Raw genomic sequence first — 23,960 nt, 5'->3', positions numbered from 1 at the left:
GAATGTTGACAGTAGGAGAGTCAATGATGGTAATACTATTGAATATCAAGGGAGATGATCAGATTCTCTATGGTCAGGGGACGGAAAGGGAACCGGTAGGCAGTGCAGGGATCCCCTGCGGCCACTCCCCTCAACAATAAGTATACAGTTACGGATACTGTTGCCGGGGGGGACTTACCAGGGGAAGGTAGGGGGGCACAGGTCTCTGGCACACAGTCTGTCCCTGCTGCTCAGAAGGGAAGGGGGAAGAAGAGCAGAGCAGTAATCAATGGGGACTCCATAGTTAGGGGGACAGATAGGAGGTTCTGTGGGGACGAGAGAGACTCATGGTTGGTGTGTTGCCTCCCAGGTGCCAGGGTGCATGATGTCTCTGATCGTGTTTTTGGGATCCTTAAGGGGGAGGGGGAGCAGCCCCAAATCGTGGTCCACATTGGCAGCAACGACATAGGTAGGAAGAGAGATGGGGAGTTAAGGCAGAAATTCCAGAAGCTAGAATGGAAGCTGAGAGCTAGAACGAACAGAGTTGTTGTCTCTGGTTTGTTGCCCGTGCCACGTGCTAGTGAGGTGAGGAATAGGGAGAGAGAGGAGTTGAACACGTGGCTACAGGGATGGTGCAGAAGGGAGGGTTTTGGATTCTTGGATAATTGGGGCTCTTTCTGGGGTAGGTGGGACCTCTACAAGCAAGATGGTCTTCACCTGAACCAGAAGGGTACCGATATCCTGGGGGGGAAATTTGCTAAGGCTATTCGGGTGGGTTTAAACTAATTAAGCAGGGGGATGGGAACCAAAATCGTAGTTCGAGTACAGAAAAGGTTGAGAGTAGGGAGGTCCGAAATAAAGTTTCAGGGAAGCAAGATGGCACCGGCAAGCAAGAAGTTGGTTTGAAGTGTGTCGACTTCAACGCCAGAAGCGTCTGGAATAAGATGGATGAACTTGCAGCATGGGTTAGTACCTGGGACTTCGATGTTGTGGCCATTTCGGAGACATGGATAGAGCAAGGACAGGAATGGTTGTTGCAGGTTCCGGGATTTAGATGTTTCAGTAAGAACAGAGAAGATGGTAAAAGGGGCGGAGGTGTGGTACTGTTGGTCAAGGACAGTATTACAGTTGCAGAAAGGATGTTTGGGGACTCGTCAACTGAGGTAGTATGGACTGAGGTTAGAAACAGGAAAGGAGAGGTCACCCTGTTGGGAGTTTTCTATCGGCCTCCGAATAGTTCCAGAGATGTAGAGGAAAGGATAGCAAAGATGATTCTCAATAGGAGTGAGACAGATAGGGTAGTTGTCATGGGGGACTTCAACTTTCCAAATATTGACTGGGAACACTATAGTTCCAGTACTATAGATGGGTCAGTTTTTGTCCATTGTGTGCAGGAGGGCTTCCTGACACAGTATGTAGATAGGCCAACAAGGGGCGAAGTCACATTAGATTTGGTATTGGGTAATGAGCCCGGCCAGGTGTTAGATTTGGAAGTTGGTGAGCACTTTGGTGGTAGCGATCACAATTGTGTTATGTTTACTTTAGTGATGGAAAGGGATAGGTGTATACCACTAGGCAAGAGTTATAGCTGGGGGAAAGGCAATTATGATGAGATTAGGCAAGATTTAGGGAGCATAGGATGGGGAAGGAAACTGCAGAGGATGGGCACATTAGAAATGTGGAGCTTATTCAAGGAAAAGCTCCTGTGTGTCCTAGATAAGTATGTACCTGTCAGGCAGGGAGGAAGCTGTAAGCGCGGGAGCCGTGGTTTACGAAGGAGGTGGAATCTCTGGTCAAGAGGAAGAAGGTGGATTATGTTAGGATGAGATGTGAAGGCTCAGTTAGGGCACTTGAGAGCTACGAGGTAGCCAGGAAAGACCTAAAGAGAGAGCTCAGAAGAGCCAGGAGGAGACATGAGAAGTTGTTGGCAGATAGGATCAGGATAAACCCTAAGGCTTTCTAGAGGTATTTAAGGAATAAAAGAATGACAAAAGTAAGATTAGGCCCAATCAAGGATAGTAGTGGGAAGTTGTGTGTGGAGTCAGAGGAGATAGGGGAAGAACTAAATGAATATTTTTCAACAGTATTCACTCTAGAAAATGACAATGTTGTCGAGGAGACTACTGAGATACAGGCTACTAGACTAGGTGGGGTTGAGGTTCACAAGGAAGAGGTATTAGAAATCCTACAGAGGGTGAAGATAGATAATTCCCCTGGGCTGGATCGGATTTATCCTCGGATCCTCTGGGAAGCCAGGGAGGAGATTGCCGAGCCTTTGGCATTGATCTTTAACTCGTCATTGTCTACAGGAATAGTGCCAGACGACTGGAGGATAGCAAATGTGGTTCCCCTGTTCAAGAAGGGGAGCAGAGACAACCCTGGTAATTATAGACCAGTGAGCCCTACCTCAGTTGTTGGTAAAGTGTTGGAAAAGCTTATAACGGATAGGATTTATAATCATCTAGAAAAGAATATATTGATTAGGGATAGTCAGCATGGTTTTGTGAAGGGAAGGTCGTGTCTCACAAACCTTATTGAGTTCTTTGAGAAGGTGACCAAACAGGTAGATGAGAGTAAACTGGTTGATGTGATGTATATGGGTTTCAGCAAGGCGTTCGATAAGGTTCCCCACAGTAGGCTATTGTACAAAATGCAGAGGAATGGAATTGTGGGAGATATAGCAGTTTGGATCAGAAATTGGCTTGCTGAAAGAAGACAGAGGGTGGTAGTTGATGGGAAATGTTCATCCTGGAGACCAGTTACTAGTGGTGTACCGCAAGGGTTGGTGTTGGGTTTACTGCTGTTTGCCATTTTTATAAATGACCCGGATGAGGGCGTAGAAGGATGGGTTAGTAAATTTGCAGACGACACTAAGGTCGGTGGAGTTGTGGATAGTGATGAAGGATGCTGTAGGTTGCAGACAGACATAGATAAGCTGCAGAGCTGGGCTGAGAGGTGGCAAATGGAGTTTAATGCAGGCAAGTGTGAGGTGATGCACTTTGGTAGGAGTAACCGGAAGGCAAAGTACAGGGCTAATGGTAAGATTCTTGGTAGTGTAGATGAGCAGAGAGATCTCTGTGTCTATGTACACAGATCCTTGAAAGTTGCCACCCAGGTTGACAGGGCTGATAAGAAGGCATACAGTGTTTTAGCTTTTATTCATAGAGGGATCGAGTTCCAGAACCAAGAGGTTATGCTGCAACTGTACAAAACTCTGATGCAGCCGCACTTGGAGTATTGCATACAGTTCTGGTCACTGCATTATAAGAAGGTTGTGGAAGCTTTGGAAAGGGTGCAGAGGAGATTTACTAGGATGTTGCCTGGTATGGAGGGAAGGTCTTACGAGGAAAGGCTGAGGGACTTGAGGCTGTTTTCATTAGAGAGAAGAAGGTTGAGAGGTGACTTAATTGAAACATATGAAATAATCAGAGGGTTAGATCGGGTGGATAGGGAGAGCCTTTTTCCTAGGATGGTGACGGCGAGCACGAGGGGTCATAGCTTTAAATTGAGGGGTGAAAGATATAGGGCAGATGTCAGCAGTGGCTTCTTTACTCAGACAGTAGTAAGGGAATAGAATGCTTTGCCTGCAACGGTAGTAGATTTGCCAACTTTAGGTACATTTAAGTCATCATTGTATAAGCATATGGACGTACATGGAATAGTGTAGGTTAGATGGGCTTGAGATCGGTATAACAGGCCGGCACAACATTGAGGGCCGAAGGGCCTGTACTGCGCTGTAACGTCCTATGTTCTATGTTATATTGTTGGAAATGTTCAACCATGGTACTGGTTTGGCATGAATATTACTTGCCACTTGTCAGCCCAAATTTGCACATTATCCACATTGATTGCATTACTTACCAAATGTTTTCATGTTTCAATCACCAGAATCATATTTAATAGAAGCTTTGTTTTGGGCTTTATAAACACAGTTGACTGATTACCTTAAATTAGTGATCAGGAGCTGAATTATGAAGTATTTAATTGAATTAACATACAGATTTTAAAACATTTTAACTAAGCTCCTTCTCCTGAGTGAGGCATTTGTTAAACTCTGTATGTTTCATTTCTGGATTAAGGTAGAAAGGTAAGTAATTGAGCATGAACTGTGAGGGGTTCCGCCTAGGAATACAATTTTCCAAAATGTAATAAAGACAGGTCAGGGAGGGAAAAGAAAGTGTAGGTCAGTGGGGCTAATTTAATTGCCTTTCAATAAGAACAGATACAGATTTGAAGGGTCAAATGGCTTTCTTCTATGTTCTACAGTTCTATGGTTCTGGGTCAGGCCGTGACATCATGGCTCAGAGTCTATGGTGGAGGAGAGAACATGAAAATTGGAGTGAGTCTGTTCAAAGGGTAGTATGGAAATCTCTTCCCTCCCTCAACAACAATACTTGTTCAACAATATTTGAAGTCTAAGATCCACAGATCTTTGTTTAGTAAGGTGGCAGATAAGGTTAAAATTGAATTGAATGGCAGAATAGGCTCAAGCAGCTGAATGGCTTCATTTTGCATCCTGAATCCCATTTCTGTTCTGATTAAAACAATGAATGTGTACTGATCAATTATCAGCATGCCAGCACTCTTAAAGCCAGGGTTCTCAAAGTCATCGAGAAGAATCCTGTTGATCCTTCCCTGCTACGTGGAGATCTGGGGCCAGCCCTGTGCCAATCAGAGGCTGGCAGCGCTTGGGACCTAATCATAGGCAGGTAATGTCAGGAGGGGTTAAGTGGCCACTTCATGGCCTCAACTGGCAGCAGGATGTCTGACCATGGACATTCCTACTCAGATTCTAGTGGAGGCTGGAAAGTTCCGGGGTTTTGGGTATGACATCGTTCCACTTAATTAAATGCTTTTTCTGCCTCCAACTTCACCGCCAGAAGAAGATTCTTCCTACTGTGACCCCACTGCGTCATAAAACCTATACATCATAACTTCCCACCTTTAAAGGAGGATTCGAGGACTGGAGCAGGCTTCTGGGCCAGAAACAGCTTCTTGGCGTACTTGCTCAACACTCCACTCTTCTCTGTTGGAACGATGAGCTGTCGGATGAAACGGGCTCGATCCCGGATGTCATAGTTCTGGTCATACTTGGCCAGATTAAGAACGTACTGAGTCAGAAGTTTGGTCTGGAGGGTAAGGAGAAGTAAAAACACCTCAGAGTATGTCAATCAAATACAACACAAAAATAATCAGAGTAACAGATAGATGTTTTGTAAAATCCTAAGAGCAGGGCAATACAGTAATGGCAATGTGGTGGAGACTTCACTGGAACAGTAAGCCAGAGGCCTAGGCCAGGGTCATGGATTTAAATTCCTTCATGGCAGCTGATTTCTGGAATTGAAAACTAGTCACGCTGTCCATGAAACTATCATCAATTATTGTAGAGAAAACATCTGGTTTGTTAATATCCTAGAGGGAAAAAAATCTGCTGTCCTGACCCAGTCTGGCTCACAAAAGATTCTATGCTCACAATAAAATGGCTCACTCTTAAAAGCCCTCTGAAATGGCTCATCAGTTCAACCTACTATTAGGGATAGGCAATAAACACTGGGCTTGCCAATGATACCCACGTCCTGCGAAAAAAAAATGATGCAGAAAGAATTAAGATGTGCTGAAGAATCAGGAGGTGTGCAGCTTGCCCGAGAATGTTTTGATCACTGGGATGGTTTGCAATCATCCCATACATTGTGGAATCAACAACATGGGTCTTTATCAAAAGGCGTAAACTGCTATTGGATGGATTGATATTGTGCAGAAACTAGGGTTGCAGACACTCAGCTCAACTAGGCTCCATTCAAGTGAAGGAAATAATACATTACGTTCCCAGGTCACTTATGATTTGGCTAGCGCAGGAGTCTCTGAGTAATGCCTCTGTCAGGAAGGGGAGAAGCTTTATGAGTGTGGGTTGGAGAAGCTTACGGCTAGTTCCTTCATGTTGGTGAAAAAAATCCAATTACCTCACAGGAGGATGATGAATTTAAAAGCAAAGGACAGCTGCATCAGGACAGTTGGATAACTCTATTGTCTGATGGCTCCACACATGCTTGGATCAACCAGTATGATACCCTCAGCGAATAAGCTGGCCTCTTTGCACACAGGTACAGCACTCAAATTATCTGGTTTATTCAACCCTCCAAGTTAAAAATCTCTCAAAGAAGGAACTGGACTATTTCCTGATATAGGCAGAGATCACACCATATAGGATAAACTTAATAGATAACTTGTTGAGTTCTGGAATGGTTTCGAACTCTTGAAGGGGTCACATTGCAATTTTATACCAGGTACTATGTTTTCCCTTGTTTGCTCTAGAAGCTCAAAAGATACCATAAGATGTTGGAGGTGGAGGTGGGCATTGAAGAGGGAAAGAGAATGAAGCAAGTGTTGAGTTGGAATACTCCGACCCTTGTGACGCATGGAGAAAGCTTGACTGAAATTGTCTTTTCTTGCTCATCAGTTTTGACAATTCATAAAATTTTCTGTATTGGGGCAAATTGGACCAGTTGAAATTTTTACAAATTTCCAGGCAGCCCTACTCAATTCAGTATGGAGCTGGAGGAACACAGCAGGTCAGGCAGTATTAGAGGAGCAGGAGAGTTGACATTTCCAGTCGGTCCTCTGATGCTGCCTGTCATGCTGTGTTCCTCCAGATCCACACTGTGTTATCTCCGACTCCAGCATCTGCAGTTCTTACTATCTCATTCAGTTCAGTCATTGTATTCTTGACACCAAAGGCTGCTCAACAATGAAGTTTTAATTTAAATCAATAAACCTCGCCCATTTTCCAACTGGATCAGGAATTTGACACTCACATAGGTGACCTCAATTGAAAATGAAACACAATTGCCAGCAAAAATGGAACAGTACAAATAAATAGTATCCATGAGCAGATTTAGCATCAACACCTCCCTTCGTATAGTCCCATATTCACCCATTGTATAACAGGATAGACAAGCACCTGTTTGGAGTTAGTAAGGTACAGTTTGGCAGCCAGGTTAATGATTTGCAGCTTAACAATGTCTTCTTCATTGGTGAAGGACTTGGCCATTTTCCGAAGCACATCGGGAGCGATCGTAGGCACATGTTCACAGTACTCACCGATAAGCCAAAGGATACTGGCTCTTGCCATTGGAACCTACCCAGAAAAGAGACAAATAATCAGTGATCTGTCTTTGCGTCAGCAAATAGGTTGTTCTAAAGGTTGTGCAACACAAAGGTGGTGGTTGCACCACCAGGTGCCAGAAGATTCAGGTTCACGTTCTACCTCATTATGTGGTGGCCACAAAGTTGTGTCATAATCCCCTCCCTAAAAGCATTTTGGGTCAACCTACAGCATGTAGGCTGCAGCAGTTTAAAAGGACAGCTCACCATCAGCTTCTGGAGGGCAACTAGAAATGGGCATTAGATGCTGGCCAGCCAGCAAAGCCCATGTTCTGTGAGTGAATCAAAGGAAAAATGTGTCCAAATGGGTTGTTCTTTTAGCTTTACTATTGTGGTAGCCATGACACAGTGGTAGCACTCTCACCTCTCAGTCACAGGGTTCTGGAATCAATTCCCACTCTAGGGCCTGAGGATAACTTGTAGTTCAGTGATGAAGGAATGCTCTACAATTTGAAGTCCTGTTTTCTGGAGTGGTATTAAACTAAAACCCGACCTGCCCCATTAAGTAAATGCTAAAATATCCCATTGCACTACCTCAGAACGGCAAGGAGATTACACCCAGCACCCTGGCCATCCTGTAACCCTAAATCAACTTTATGAAGGAAAAACAGCTGGCTATCAGGTCATTATCACATTGCTATTTGTGCAATCTTGCTGTGCCTTGTGGTGGCTGCATGATAAAACAGGACGTACACCGAAAAGATAATAAAATGTGAGGCTGGATGAACACAGCAGGCCAAGCAGCATCTCAGGAGCACAAAAGCTGACGTTTCGGGCCTGGACCCTTCATCAGAGCCCGAAACGTCAGCTTTTGTGCTCCTGAGATGCTGCTTGGCCTGCTGTGTTCATCCAGCCTCACATTTTATTATCTTGGAATCTCCAGCATCTGCAGTTCCCATTATCTCTCGTACACCGAAAAGATGCTCCCTGACGGGATTTAAAGGGCTAAAGCAAAGTTAGTGGCACAAGTTTTGAAGGAAAATTAGGGAATCAAGATATATGAGTGGATTCACAAATAGCAAGAGAGGCAGTTTTGACTTTGTTTTGGCTTTGCAGCTGCAAGTACTTGGGAATACATGTCAATTGACATTAAAACTGCATTTCTGCAGTGAGATTAGCTTAAAGGAAGTGTTTCTTCATTCTCCAAAAGAAGCACAAAATGCATGAATATTTGAGGATGTGGTGCTAATCAAGCAAGCTACATTGTCCTGGATGGTCACAGTCATACAGTATGGATGTCAAGCTTGTTGACGGTTGTTACAACTGCATTCATCCAGACAAGTGGGCAGTATTCCATCGCACTCCTGACTTGGGCCTTGTAGATGGTGGGCAGGCTTTGGGCTGTCATAAGGTGAGTTACTCACTGAAGAACTCCTAGCCTCAGGAAAGCCTCTTGTAGCCACTGTTCATATATGTCTAGTTAAGTTCAATATCTGGTCAATGGCAACTCCCAGAATTTTGATAGCTCGGCACTCAAACAAGGCCAGATGCCAGTTTTGAATATTAGGGTTTAGTAGGAAAAATCCCAAGGTGGAGGATATTATTCACTCAAACAGAACATTGAAAAAAATAAAAATCAAGCTTTGTGCTTTGAAATTTCCATCATTGGAAGATGGCAAGAACATGAAACTTGTTGTTTTTTGTGATGTTTCTTGAGATGGGTTTTCAAGAGCAAGAAAATTTATAATATTTCCTTTAGTAAATGTTGCCCGTTAGCGTGGGAAGATAAAATGATCCTTAATGATGAAGGCTCTTGCTCTTGAGGCATTTTTTTTAAGCAGATGTGTGTTTTTTTTAAGCAGATGTATGAAGAAAATGTTTCAACAAATTCAGCGGCAACACTGATTGCTTCACCAATCACTCAACGAAATGTGTGAATGATAAAAGAGCAATCTTGCAGTTTTAAAACAGTGGGTGGAAAATGGAGAGATCTCCAAACTGAAATAGGTGGATGGCAGCAATCAGCTATTTAATAGTTTTACAAAGAATCTGCTTCTAACGAACTGTTAGACTTTACCGGAGAAAGGTCACTTGGAACTGTAACGTGCAATAAGAAAGATGAGAATATCATCTGATGTCATTTTCTATGTTTTGTTCATTTTTTAAAAAGTTATAGATTCATTTACGAAGGAAGAAAGGTAACTTGTCATCATCTAATATGATGGTAAGAAATACCCAAGACCTAATGGATTGAGGGAACAGGTGGTGAATACATTGAGAGTTAATTGGTTTGAAATGATTGTATAAATATAGAGATACTAATCAATGGAGATGAGTCTTAGGGAGTGTGGTTGACTTAAATAAAGCCCTCACATCAAAGTGTGGATTGAATTCTGTTTAAACAGTTATAGTTTGGAGCATGACAGGTGTTTAGATGGCCATTTAAGGGTCCATTTAAGCGTTTGCATGAGTAGGCTGCCTAGAGTATCCCCTAATGGCAATAGATAGGTGATGTAGGCATGGCTTAAGTATCTTGACAACAAATTTCATTCCACCCACCCATTAAAGACATGGGGAAGATGTAAAATTTCAGGCACATCTTCAAGAAACATTCCAGCATTACTGAATGGAAGTTGTGAGTTTCTTTTGGACGATCTTTTTGGGCATAAATGTCGATAGGATTCTGGAACCAACTTGCAAGTCAACCAGGCTAAGTATTGCAGATCTATCACACAAACGAGCAACAAGAGAGTTAGTGTTTGTAAATACAGAAATGAAGGATAAATGTGGTTATGAATTTAAGGTTGCGGAGATTATTTCAGGGAGAGCAGTCTAAGAAATTCACTTTCCAAACACACAATGACTATGGTCCAGAAGGTTGAAGGAAGCAGGTATATGGAAAAACCACCACCAGAAAACTATTTGCTAAGCCACTCACAATATTGACTTGGAAATATATTGCCATTTTTTCAGTGTTTCTTGGCCAAAATCCTGGAACCTATTCCCTAACAGCCTTGAGTGTGTACCTGCACCAAATGAATCCCTGAAGCTCAACAAGGTCAGAAATCACATAACGCCAGGCGATTGTCCACAGATTTATTTAAAAACACAAGCTTTCAGAGCATAGCCTTTCGTCAGGTGAAATGAGAAAGAATCACACAGAGTACAGAATTTATAAGTAAAGACCAAACAGTGACACAACTAATGAGGATGTATTAAACAAACCTAAATTGCTGTTAGAAGATTTTAACTGATTAATATGTATATGTAAATCCCCGAATTTCATTCAAGTCACTGTCCTGAGAGAATATAAGGTTTTATCAATGTAAAGAAGATCATAGAATCATAGAATCCCTACAGTGTGGGAACAGGCCATTCGGCTCAGAAAATGCATGTTCAGTGTGAAATCTTTTTTTAGAATCTATTTGTGTTTTGGTTTGGAGTCAGACTGGTTTTATTTCTAAAGTAGGAATTTATAAAATGGCACATTGACTGACTGTCTATAAATTGTGTGCTTTTTGAACAACATAGAATTTTTCCCTAAATGTAAACTCACTCCATAGATTTATATTGTGTGTGTGTGTGTGTGTGTGTGTGTGTGTGTGTGTGTGTGTGTGTGTGTGTATGTGTGTGTATGTGTGTGTATGTGTGTGTGCGTGTGTGTGTGTGTGTTAGCGAATTGTGTGACACACACACACACACACACACACACACATAAATCTATTGGGTGAATTTGTATTTGCAGATACATTCTATTTTGTTTAAAAAGCATGTAATTTATAGACAATTAGTCAATGTGGCATTTTATACATCCCTACTTTAGAAATCAGTCTGACTCCAAACCAAAACGCAAACAGATTCTAAACTAGGCCTCAGACCTAACATGCATTGTCTGACCTAAAATGTCACCTCTTCTTTACAGTGATAAGATCTTCAGTTCTCTCAAGGCAGTGATATGAATGAAATTTGGGGATTTACGTATAAATATTAATCAATTAAAACCTTCTAACTGATTAAAGATTAACAGCATCTTAGGTTTGCTTAATACATCCTGAAGATCATACGCTCTGAAATCTTGTGTCTTCAAATAAGCCTGTCGGACAATATCTGGTGTCATGTGATTTCTGACCTTGTCCACCCCAGTCCAACACTGGCCCCTCCACATCGAAGCTCAACAAAGCATCACTACCTTCTCAAGGGCAATTAGGGATTGATAGTAAGCACTGTCTTAGCCAGCAAAGCCCTATATTCCCAAATGAATAACGTTTTAAAAAGCAAAAGAATGGTCAGCATCCTCATAGCTTACCACCACACTAACCATGATGCTGTCAATGAGTTTTGCCATGTGTCGGATGATGTCACTATGTTGCGACGGTTGCATCTGCAGCAGCTTCTTAATGACGACCACAGACTCAGCAACTACCAACTCTGCAATACAATGGAAGTCATGTTTAAAACAGCAGAACTCTGGTCAATAGTCCCCTCTTCCTTCAGTACCATGGGACAGCTAGACAAATATTGCAAGCATGACATATGTGACTGGCAGAGAGGGGATGGTGCTAGTGAGGACAGAACAGGATGATACAGCCCCTCATTGCACAGATCTGTCCTGGGGTACAGCAACGGAATATTAGAGGGACTGCAAATTGGGACGACAGGACTGAGAGATCTCACACTTAGGCAACACATGTGACATTGCAGAATGTGGAATATATAATGATATATCATACCGAAAAGATAGACAAATTGTTGAAGGTTTCTGCCTTGCATTCATCAGGTCACATGCAAGTATGCCAAATTTCAAATGATCACAATCTATGCTACAGGAGGAAAAAGATGCTAATTGGTTGGCCATTTGAATTTAATTAGGCTCCAGTATTGCTATGGAGAAAGCAACTAAGAACTACAGGCTTCTCAAACTCATGGATAATTCAAACAAGGAATGAGGCTTGAAGATATTCCTTTTGTTTGCAGGGAACATGTCCCTGCTTATGAAGGTTTGTCACTTCTAGGAAATATAAATGAGTCATATTACAAGCTCCACTAACAATCTTAACATGGTTATTCATGCAACTATTAACATATTTAGGATTGTTGAATAATTGCTGCCCAAATTCCAGTTCCCTCCCCCCATCCCCCTCTCTGATGAAGGGTCTAGGCCCGAAACGTCAGCTTTTGTGCTCCTGAGATGCTGCTTGGCCTGCTGTGTTCATCCAGCCTCACATTTTATTATCCGCAAATGATTTGTGTTAGGTTTTGCAAGTGCAGGTTGACTGAGAACCATCTGTGACATTGCAAACAACAGAAACAACGTGATGCTTGATTCGATCAGCGAATCATTGGGATGGCTTTGGGTCTAAATAGATAGAGAAATACAGACGGGAATGCAATTGCAAGTAGAATAAATCTGTCAAAGGTTCTGTGTTTGATTCGTGTTTTGTCATTGATACGTAAGGCATGCATTTTAAACTTACACACTAGGTATTTTGCTGTCGGCTGCTCAGTGTATGCTGTTAGTTACTTGTTGCTTGGACCTTACCATCTCTATTGGATAGCAGCTGAACCAATCCATTCAGGCAAGTGTCACGGACCTCATCAATGTTGGTAGCACATCGGCCAATAGCCTGGATAGTGGCAGCTACAAAGTCCTTGTCCTGGCTCTTGATGTATGTCTGAAGGAAAAGAGAAAGTGATGGATAGCAGTACAGTAATAATAGTTACATAATAATAAGAGGACATCTTGTGGTGCAATGGGTAGCCTCTGAATCAAAATCTCTGAATTCAAGTCTCACTCCATGACTTGATGTCCAAGAAAGGTACATTCAGAAAACAGTCAAACAGGTTGAGCATCAATTTGTAAACGCTTCCAACTCACCAATGGCAAGCAGTAAGAGTAGGACAGATTCCTGGTCGACCATGTGAGCAATCTGCTGAAGATAACAGCAAACCACTGCAGTACCTTTGCAAGCATAACTATAAGCCAACACAACAGTCAACAATGACCTCTAGGGAAACTGCACCTGCAGAAGAAGGTGGGTTATGGTGATGCTACAATATTCCCCATTCTTGCACCTTCAGCTGTCTAGACATTATGTTCTGGAATTCTTTCCCCGAGCTTCTACACCTTTTTTCTCATCCTTTAAAACACTCCTTAAAAACTATATTACTTACAGAGCTTTTGTTGTCCTATTTCTATTACATCCTTTTGTGGTTCAGAGTCATTTTTTGTATTGTTATGCTCCTGCGAAACACCTTGACATGTTTTATTTTGTGAAAGGTTCTATAGGATTATAGAGTTTGTTCTTAACATGTTTTAAATCAAATAAAATCTGATGGCCAAAAGAATTATCAGCAAATTGTGGAGATGCTACAACAATCCTGGAGTGATCATACTCTACAAGAGTCAAATCTTGGCATCCTCAAAATCCAGATTTCTTATCCTGGCAGTGAAATCAGAGAGGCCTGTCACCCAGAACCCATCCTTTAAAAGGCAATGGTACCAGCTGAAAATTTGTAAACGATATAAAACTTGGAAGCATTGTAAACTGTGAGAAGTTTGGTGTAGAATTTCAAAAGCACACAGGCAGATTGGTGAAATGAGTGGACTAGGGCAACCAACATTTAATGCAAAGAAAATTATAGATTCATTTATGAAGGAAGAAAGGTAACTTGTCATCATCTAATATGATCATAAGAAATACCCAAGACCTAATGGAATGAGGGAACTGGTGGTGGATACATTAATTAAGAGTTAATTAGTTTGAAATGGTTGTATAAATATAGAGATACTAATCAAGGGAGATGAGTCTTAGGAAGTGTGGCTAACTTAAATAAAGCCCTCACACCAAAGTGTGGATTGAATTCTGTTTAAACAGTTATAGTTTGGAGCATGACAGGTGCTTAGATGGACCTTTAAGGGTCCATTTAAGCGTTTGCATGAGTAGGCTGCCTAGTGTGTCCCCTACAGTGTGAAAAGATTTAGTTTGGTAGGAAGAACATGTAAAGCAGAATCTTCTGGGTTCAGAAACAAAGAAGTAAACTTAATGAGGCAGGGTTGTGGCAAACAAGAGCCTTACCCTAACTAAATTCAGAACAGAAAGACCCAAGCTTGACCCAATTGCCCTTTTGCCAATTAAGGCCCTTAAGTAGTTACTCAACAACCTCCAAAGGGCCTCATCCCAGCTGAGATGTGATTACTTCAGCTCTAGCAGGACAAGAAAGTATCAGGCTTTTTAAATGGAAAATCAACACTGGCAGATTTTCAGCTTCAGGGGTGGCGCATTTTGATCTGCACTAACTTGGCAAAAACCCAAAGGTAGGTTCTATGAGAGAGGGGTAGTCCCTGAATGTCACTCTGCCCTTTCCTTTCAAAAACCATCCCATCCTTCAATGTGCTGCAGCCCCAAAAATCACCACTCTCCCCCACACAACACCTACCTTTCCTCTATCCTAGAGAAGGGGCGTACTGTCTTGACAGCAGTCACAGCCTCTACTGTGGTTCTACCCAATTCTGAAGCTGCTGGCATCTAATTGATTGGTAGTTCATCCTGCTCCAGTAGAAAGCTGCCAGCAGCTAAATTGGATGCGGCATTGTGGCTCAGTGGCTAGTAATGCTGCCTCACAGCGGCAGGGGTCCATCTTTGATTCCAGCCACAAACGACTGTCTGTGTGGAGTTTGCACATTCTCCCAGTGACTGCGTGGGTTTCTTTCGGGTGTTCCAGTTTCCTCCCACAGTCCAAAGATGTGCAGGTTAGGTGGATTGGCCATGCTAAATTGCCCATGGTGTCTGGAGTTGTGCAGGCTGGGTGGATTAGCATTGAGAAGTCCAGGGTTACAGGGTTAGGGTATAGGGATGGGTCTGGGTTGGATGCTGTTCAGGCAGTCAATGTGGACTTGATGGTTTGAACAGCCTGCTTTCCACACTTTAAGGATTTTGTGATTCTCTGATTAGATTAGCTGCCTGATTACCAGAAGATCCAGAGAGCTTTCTCAACTAAACAGGACACAACTTTCTCTCCTGGGAATAGCCCTGCTTAGTGGTTGGTCCTGAATTAGTACAAATAATATTCCACTAATAGAGAAAGTATCAAATTAAGGGTACAACTCTAAAGGGCTCGCAGATCCAGAGGGACCAGGGTGAATATGCATATGGTTCCTTGAAGGGGAGAGAGACATTAATAAAATATATAGTACCTCAGCTTTCTGAAGAGGGGTGCAGTGTACAAGTGCAAGGAAGTTATGTTGTAAAATTATACCCTGGTTGATACTGCGAAGTATGTTCAGTTCTGGAAACATACTTTAAAAATATTGTGAAAGCATTAGAGATTGTGCAGAAAAGATTAATGAGAATAGTTCCAAGTTGTGGAACTTCCTTTTAATTTCTTCACGGGTTGTGGGCACATTGCTAGCTGGTGTTTTTGCCCTTCCCTAATTGCCAAAAGGGCAGTTAACTGTCAATGACATTGTTCTGGATATGGAGTCACATGTAGGCCAGACCAGGTGAGGATGGCAGATTTCCATCGCTAAAGAATATTCATGAATCAGATGGATTTTTACAACAAGTGACAATGATACATAGTCACCACTAAAGTAAATTTCCATTCCAGAGTATTTTTTTTCTTGAATTCAAATGTCCCCACCTGGCATTAGGATATTTGAATACATGTCCTCAGAGACATTAGCCTGAGGTTCTGGAATACTAGTCCAGTGATGTGACCAAGTTGCCACCATTTCCCCTAAAGTTCTGTTCTGTGAACTGTTTAGCGAAAAAGGGGCTGTTTTCCTTTGAGCATAGAAGGTTGAGAACAGATTTGATGGAAGTATTCAAAAATTGTGAGGTTCTGGACAGTGTAAATGGAAAGAAACTATGCCCCTGATAGGACAATCAAGAGCAAGACAGCACAGGTTTAAGGTAATTGGCAAAAAAGCAATGGTAACATGAGGAAAATATTTTCATACAGAGTGGTTAACATTTGCATAGTTTGAGGGTACGGTGGTAACTCAACCAAAGCCTTCAACAGAAAACTAGATTATTATCTGCGAGACAGGTAAGTGCAGAGTTATGAAGAGAAGGCAGATAAACTGCCCTAAGCTTATTTGGAGAGCTGGCACAGACAAAAGATCAAATAGCCTCTTCCTGAGCTTAGCATGAATTAACAATACATAAACTGCAGTAATTAACTCCTCGGGTCATTACATTGTCCATTGTACAGCCCACTTATTTAATTCAGTCACATTTCTATTGTCACTACCTGACCTCAGCTTGACCTCTTGTTTTCTAAAAACTACTTGGTGAAAACAGGATGATTATACCTCAAGTCCTGCAGGGTCATCTGATCAAACAAGGGAATTACTAATATCTTTACCAGCAGAAACCCTTGCATTGGCTGTTATTTTGAGGACAGGGATTCAAATCTGAAACCTTGTATCAGGGTTGTTATGGCATGGCTGGAGTATGAAGCTAAATACAGGATAATCTTCCCAGACCCAAAATTTCTGACTTTCAAGATTGCCTCTTTACTCTTTATGCAGCAATAAAAGAGCAAATAGTCCTCAAATAGAAGCAGCCATTTAATCCAAATATGCTGCATTGCTTACATTGCTTTACACTTACCAGGTAGCTTCCTCTCCACCCACATCCCGTCTCTGCAACCCCCGCTCCCCCCCACCCCCACAATCCCCACCCAGTGTTTCTGTTCCATTTTCTGTCTCCCAGTTCCTAATCCTTCTATTTTTCTCTGCATCCAAGCTTGGTTTTTGTTTTCTCTCTTTCCCTGTCTCCCCTTTTGCTTTCACTCTCCCCATCCTTGTCCATTTCTGTTTCTCTTTCAACCTCTCAATTTCTGTTTTTCTTCCACCATCCTAACCATTTAGTTTCTGTCTCTCTTTCTCTTCCCCATATCTGATGCAGCTTCTGGTTTACTCTGTCTTTCTCTTTCACTTCCCCAGTTTCTGTTGCTCTCTTCCCTCCCCTCTACAGTGTGTATTTTGTTATCTCTCTTCACCCCACAATTTTTATCTCTTTCATCCCACACCCCAATTTCAGTTGCTCTCTTCCTTCCCAAATGGCATTTTGTCTTTCTTTCTGTTTCTCATCTGATTTCTGTTTCTCTCTCTTTCCCAGATGCCCTCTCAGGACTCAGAACTTCCAAACAATACTCCTTGGCCCCAAATGTTATTAGCAGTGAAGTGGTGCATTTGGAGCAATTCCAAGGTTTGGAGATTGAGTGTCAGATAGACCAACAAGGCTCAGACGACATGGTGTGTTGATAAGTCATACTTCTGGGGTGCCGTGGATTGCATGAACAGTATTAACAGGAACACTTCCTCTGATTCACTAGAAATAACTCCAGGAAATTAATTGCCCACTTACAAAAACCAGGAAGCATAAGTACTCTAATTCGTTGTGGCAGCAAATTCCACAATTTCACCACTGACTAGGTAAAAACATTCTTCTTAAAATTCTTGTGGATTTGTTTGTGACCATTTTATATTTATGACACTTAGTTTTAAACTGTACTATATGCAGAAACATGTTTTCCTCTCTGTTACACAGTGTTAATTCCTAAGACTTGTGCAGTTTGGTCAGTTTGATATTGTCTCCCAAATACAGGTCCAAACTGCCTCCTTTGCTGAACTTGGAAGTCAGATGTCTTTGCAGGAGAACTTAGTTCATCCAATCAGAGATCATTGAATACAGAGTAGATGCAGTGCTAACATCGTTTCTTAGATTATAACAACTGCTACATTTATCAGTTCTTTATAGGATGCTCCAAAGTGCATCCAAAGATTTGTAATGTATTTGTAATGATCCAAAAGAATGTACTTATTAAACATCAGAATCTTCCACATAGGAACACCCTGATATGTACGGACACGATCACTTGAACATGGGTATCCATACACACTCAAAATAGTGTGCATTCACAAATACGTTACATGCACACCCACAAGAGTATATACACCTACATATGCGTGCATGTGCCTGCTCCTACCCATGCATACATTCACATGCAAACACATGTACAGGTAACATAAAGGATCACTTAGGAATGGTTCACTTGTTGGAGCATTCTAGCTTTGAGGTGTTAAGCATTGCCACTTAAAAAAAGGTGCTTGCTCATCAATGTTGCTCTGCTGTTTCCACACAAACAATGCAATTGGGCTGACAAGTGGCAAGTGACATTTGCAACTCACAAATGCCAGGCTCTGACTATCACCAATCAGCGATAATCTAACCACCACCCCTTGTCAATCAATGGTGTTACCATCACTGAATCCCCCATTATCAACATCCTGGAGGTTATCATTGATCAGAAACTCAACTGGATTTGCAGAATAAACACAGTGGCTACCACAGCAAGTCAGAAGCTAGGAATGCTGCAGCAAGTAACTCACCTCCTGAGTCCTCAAAGCCTGTCCACCATCTACAAGGCACAAGTCAGGGGTGTGATGGAATACTCCCCACTTGCCTGGATGAGCCCCAACAACACTCAAGAAACTTGACACCATCCAGGACAAAGTAGCCCGCTTGATTGGCACTACATCCACAAGCATCTACACCCTCCACCACCAACGCTCAATGGTGGCAGTGTGTACTATCTGCAAGATGCACTGCAGAAATTCCCTAAAGATCCTCAGACAGCACCTTCAAAACCCACAACCACTTCCATCTAGAAGGACAAGGGCAGCAGATATATGGGATCACTACCACATTCAAGTTTCCCTCCAAGCCACTCACCATCCTGACTTGGAAATATATCGCTGTTCCTTCACTGTCACTGGGTCAAAATCCTGGAATTCCCTTCCATAATGGCATTATGGGCTCAATCCATAGGAAGTGGACTGAATTTTAAAAACCCCACTCTATCTCATTTAGTACCCATTCCCTTTAACATTCCATCTCATCCACTTTCAGTCTTCTAGCTGCTCTACATACTTACGACAGTGCAACTGTCAAACTCAATTCCAGCAGAACTCATGGGCTCTTTCGAAAATAGATTGTAGGAACAAATCTCACAAACCAACCTCCCTGTCTGAAAATGTACATTTCTGATCACCACTTTCCAATCAGTAAAGTTGATGCTTAACAAACATCAATGGAACCATAGGAAATCACAGGAGTAGGCCAATCAGTCCTTTGAGCATACACCACCATTCAATATGATCATAGCTGCTCATTCTACTCAGTATCCTGTTCCCTCTTTGTCCCCAAGTCCTTTGATCCCTTTAGGCCTAAGAACTATATCTAATTTTTGAAAACATTCAATGTTTTAGCCTCCACTGCTTTCTGTGACAGAGGATTCCACAGGCTCACCACTCCCTGGGTGAATAAATTTCTCCTCAATTCAGTCCTAAGCGGCCTACGCAGCATTCTTAGATGGTGACTCAGTTTCTAGACTCTCCGGACTCTCTCGGGAACATCCTTCCTGTGTTAATCAGTCTTGTCCTATTGGGATTTTACAGGTTTCTATGAGAATCCCCTTTGTTCTTCTAAATTCCAGTGAATACAGTCCTAACTAATGCAGTGCCTCTTCATATATCAGTTCCGCCAGCCCAGGAATCAGTCTGGTAAACATTTGTTGCACCCTGTCCATAGCTAGAACATTCTTCCTCATGTAAGGAGACCAAAACTGCACATAGTGCTTCAGCTGTGGTCTCACAATTACAATTGCAGTAAGGTATCCCTGTTGTTGTACTCCAATTCTCTCACTATGAAGGCCAATATCCTTACTGCCTGCAGCAGGACAGCTTTAAATGTGGTGACATGGTTTAAAAGCCCATGAGGGGTTTTACTCTGGAAATGTAGGACAATCTCAGTAATAGTGGCCATGGAAATGTCATTGATTTTTGTGAAAAGATAGCTGATTCATAATGTCCTTTGGCAAAAGAAATCTGCCATCCTTATCTGGTCTTGCCTACATATAACTCTAGACTCACAGTAATGTGAGTTGATTTTTGACTGCCTTCTGAAATGGCCCAGCAAACTGCTCAGGTCAAGAGCATTTAAAAGTGGGCAAGAAATTCTGGTCTCGCCAGCGACACTCAACCTATGAAATAACAAAATAAAAGTAAACAAAGCTGAGGGTTATCTCCTGAGAAGCTGCTTGGCCTGCTGTGTTCATCCAGCTTCACACTTGGTTATCTTGGATTCTCCAGCATCTGCAGTTCCCACTATCTCTGAGGGTTATCACTGCTCAAGTTGCAGTGAAATGGGCAGAGGGATATTAGCGCCTCAGCTGAAAGATGGTACGCTGGAGAGACTTCACTGGTGCACTGAGAGGGAGCTGGTGTTAATCACATCGTGTTATACAGGAGGCACTGGGTGACACAAATGTCTGTTCCATCCTTACCTGGAACTCACGCAGAATGGTTGAGATATTGGTCTCGCTGGCCAGATTAGTCAGAACTTCCAACTACACAAGACAAGAGAGAGATGAAGGTTATCTTGGTTTGCTGGTATGGAGCACCTGTAAACCAATCTGTTACCCTGTAGCATCAAGATTTGCAAATCAACAGCAATGTGCGTGCACACTCACCTTCAGCACTTTAATCTGCGTTGGGTCTGTGGATCTGATGTAGAAGCTCTTTAGGTGGGGCTCAAACATTCCCTTAAAAATCAGAACAGGAGGTCAATAAATGCTCGACACAGCAGAGATTTGACTATTTATCTGTATCTATAGCAACCTTGTGAGATATGAAACATATCTGTATTATTCTTCAATTATTCTCACCTTCCCTCAAATTTTCATAACTTCATCCTCATTGATTTTTCCTCATTTATTAGAGCTATTTACTCATCATCCTTATACAATCAAACAGCAGAGAAACAGGATATTTGAACCATATTATCTGTGCCCTGATCCTTGAAAATCTATACTAATCCAATTCATCCCACTCCCTCTGTTCTACACCCCTGCATATTTTCTTCATATGTTTACAGGTTTCTTTTCATCCCCACCTCAGTTCTTTAGCCAATTTTCTTACCTGTTTGCCCTGGTTACTGATGCTTCTGGCAATGGAAATGGCTTTTCCCATATGTCCTATCAAATCCCTTCTTTAAGGTGAACCTCTCTGCAAAACCAGGAGGTCTCATGGCACAGGAGGTGGCATCCCCAACTCTGAGCCAGAAGATCCAGGTTGGAATCCTATTCTAGAACTTGATAAACCTGAGGCAGACTAAGGAAGGTATGTTTGTAACACAGCTAAAAATATTGAGTACCAACTTGTAAATCCTTCCAACACATGCGTAAACAACAGGAAAGATTCCTGGTTAGGCATGTGATGGAGATAAATTGGAGTCTCCAACATCACTATGCATTGCTCCAGGCCAAAACATGAGACCAAGTTTTATTACCCCAGCAAGTCAGAATCCTTGACTGAATTGCTACACAGCACACCTATATATCCCTTTTAACCTCCTGTCCTCTAAAAAAACCAATCCCAGCTTCTGTGAACTACTTCAGTTTCTCTCATTTCTGCTGTCTGTGACAGTTCATTTGAACTATAAATGAGTGTTTGTTACTCATTCTCAGAGCTAACAGTTCTCTGTTCTCAACAACAGTATCATGGGATCAAATGAAATAGTCCCACTTCCACCTTAAGCTAAAGTCTTGCTTATCCCGATGTCGCCAGTCAGACTAAACATGAGCAAAGGAGCTTAACATCTATAGAAATAGTAACAACGGAAGCGCCCATCAAAGTGATGCAGGATTTGTAACACAGGACACCTTCAGGCACCTGAAGGAACTGGAACAATCATGACTCACCCTTCGTTTGATTGACATGGAGGCAACATTCTGCAGCACCACAAACTGCACCTCACTGTTTGGAGACAGAGAGAGGGATAGACAGACAGAAACAGAGAGAGAGAGAAAGACAGCTATAATTCATTGCACTTAAATCAACTAAACTAACCCAGCTACCACACCCAAGCTTCGTTCAAATATTATGGAATGAAGACTGACTGTAAAGGGAGACACTGCAATTTCAAGGACACAGGCCAGAGTTTCAAACAAGATATTAAACTCAAAACCCCAACTGTCCTCATAGATGGATATGAAAGATCCCAAGTTCAATATTCTCTGGATTTTAGAATGAGAGGTGAACTTATTAAAACATGTAACATCCATTCACAGAATAGATGCTAAATGTTTCCACCTATAGGGGAATCCAGAATAAGGGAACAGTTTCAAAACAAGGGTTTCCCATTCAAGACAAAAGTGAGAAGGGGGATTTTCATTTTTCAGGGGGTAATTAATTTTTAAAATTTTTCAAACTTCAAAATTATTTCATTGGCTGTGAGTGATGTGGGGACATCTTGAGGTTGTGAAAGTTGCTGTATAAATGCAAGTTTCTCTTTCAGTTTACTGGAAGAGTGATTGCTGAACAAGCTGTTTCAGCTAATGGCAGGGTTCTGGTGAAGAATAGGCAAAAAATGACTTGCATTGACAATCTGTTTCAGGAACTCTGGAAGAAGACTAAAGACCAATAGTAGGTGACTACAAGATAGCCCTTGAAAAATTAAACTGAAGAAATCAAACTCTGGACTGTCTCCTGATCATTTTTATTAATATCAGTGTATCAGCTCAAGATATGTCGATCTCGGAGGAGAGACAAATGCATTTGAACTCTTCTTGGTGCCGAGGTCTGGTCAGTCAATGAAATGACGGATGTTGTTGAGCTCGAGGAGACCCTATCACTAACTGGTCTGATCATAGGAAATTTTCAAAACTGTGCTTAAATGAAAATCAAAGTCCATCTGAAAAGATCAAGTCATTGTCCAGTTCCCAAAAATGTAGCTGGCAAATTTGGAAATTAGAAGATACACATGGCTGCCATGCAAATCTCTTTTAAATTTATTCTTTTATAGGTTTGGGGTCCACTAGCTTGGCCACTTAATGCCCACTCCCAATCACCCTTGAGAAGAAAATGGTGAGTTGCTTCTTGACCTGCTAGAGCTGATATGTTGTAGGTACATGCACAGTGCTCTGAGGGAGGCAGTTCAACGATTTTGACTTATTGACAGTGAAGGACCAGCAGTATTGTTCCAAATCAGAATGATATGTGATTCTATTGGACAAGACAATGCTTTACTGCACAAGGTGATGGAGCTGGAACAAGCATCTTATTTCTGTATATCAAACTGACATGATGATAAGGATGGAGACATCTCTCAAAGGCTTCCTGAAATGGAGTTTTAGATTGAGCTCCAAAGAAAGAGATTCGTTCCTGAAATTCTTCATCTGCATTCATTAGGACAGACAGTAAAGTGCCAAATTTCAAATAATTGGAGGAATTTGTACTTCAGGTGAAAAGGGCGCTAACTGGTGACAAGAATCGATTCTGAATGGCCCAGCAATGAGAAACTACAGGCTTCCCAAGCTCTTGGGTATTTCAAAATGCAATGCAAGTCTTGAACGTTTTCATTTTTTCTTTATAGAGAATGGATCCTTCCATCTTTTAAATTCATTATTACTGTAGCTATTAGCAACACAGAATTGTACAGCAAATGTTGCTCATTCACAGAATCACGTCTAAGAGTCGACACTGTGTTTTGGATTTTGAAAGTGTGGCCAGTTGAAATGCGGTCTGTATTTGACTTATTTCAAGCAACTATAGGAATATAAACAGATGAACTTATAACATGGTTCATTTATTTGCTAGAAACGATGAGCATATGCAGGGATTTCTCTCTATGAACAAAAGGATATGCTCAATTCTTGCACTTGTTGAAAATTACCTGGGAGTTTGGGGAGCCTAAAAACATTGCTTAGCCAATCGGAGTCACCTTACAACAATCAGCAACTTCTAGCATACCATTCTGTGATTGCTTGAGATTTAGCATTTCTGCATTTGTCCAGAGTGAGTACAAAATGAA

The 23,960-nt window shown here is 41.9% G+C and overlaps 1 protein-coding gene across 7 annotated transcripts in view; it reads right to left on the bottom strand.

Annotated features, from left to right (window-relative positions):
• The window catches only part of LOC125446744 (AP-3 complex subunit beta-2), a 199,705-nt gene that overhangs the window by 76,806 nt on the left and 98,939 nt on the right, over window positions 1-23,960 (bottom strand). For 4 of the 7 annotated variants that reach the window (XM_059640069.1, XM_059640071.1, XM_059640068.1 and 1 more), the window contains exons 10-16: window positions 21,850-21,904; window positions 20,620-20,691; window positions 20,434-20,496; window positions 12,620-12,752; window positions 11,387-11,508; window positions 6,938-7,114; window positions 4,922-5,108 (exon numbers count right to left, since the gene is read on the bottom strand). In XM_059640069.1, the coding sequence (XP_059496052.1) occupies window positions 4,922-5,108; window positions 6,938-7,114; window positions 11,387-11,508; window positions 12,620-12,752; window positions 20,434-20,496; window positions 20,620-20,691; window positions 21,850-21,904 (809 nt within the window). The remainder of the gene's footprint in view (window positions 1-4,921; window positions 5,109-6,937; window positions 7,115-11,386; window positions 11,509-12,619; window positions 12,753-20,433; window positions 20,497-20,619; window positions 20,692-21,849; window positions 21,905-23,960) is intronic. The other 3 variants (XM_059640072.1, XM_059640070.1, XM_059640067.1) reach the window with 1 other exon arrangement.

This window comes from Stegostoma tigrinum, chromosome 36 (assembly GCF_030684315.1).
Source record: "Stegostoma tigrinum isolate sSteTig4 chromosome 36, sSteTig4.hap1, whole genome shotgun sequence".
Classification (NCBI taxonomy): Eukaryota; Metazoa; Chordata; class Chondrichthyes; order Orectolobiformes; family Stegostomatidae; genus Stegostoma; species Stegostoma tigrinum.
The sequence above is the reverse complement of the archived record's forward strand: the minus strand, read 5'-3'. Positions and strand labels throughout refer to the sequence as shown.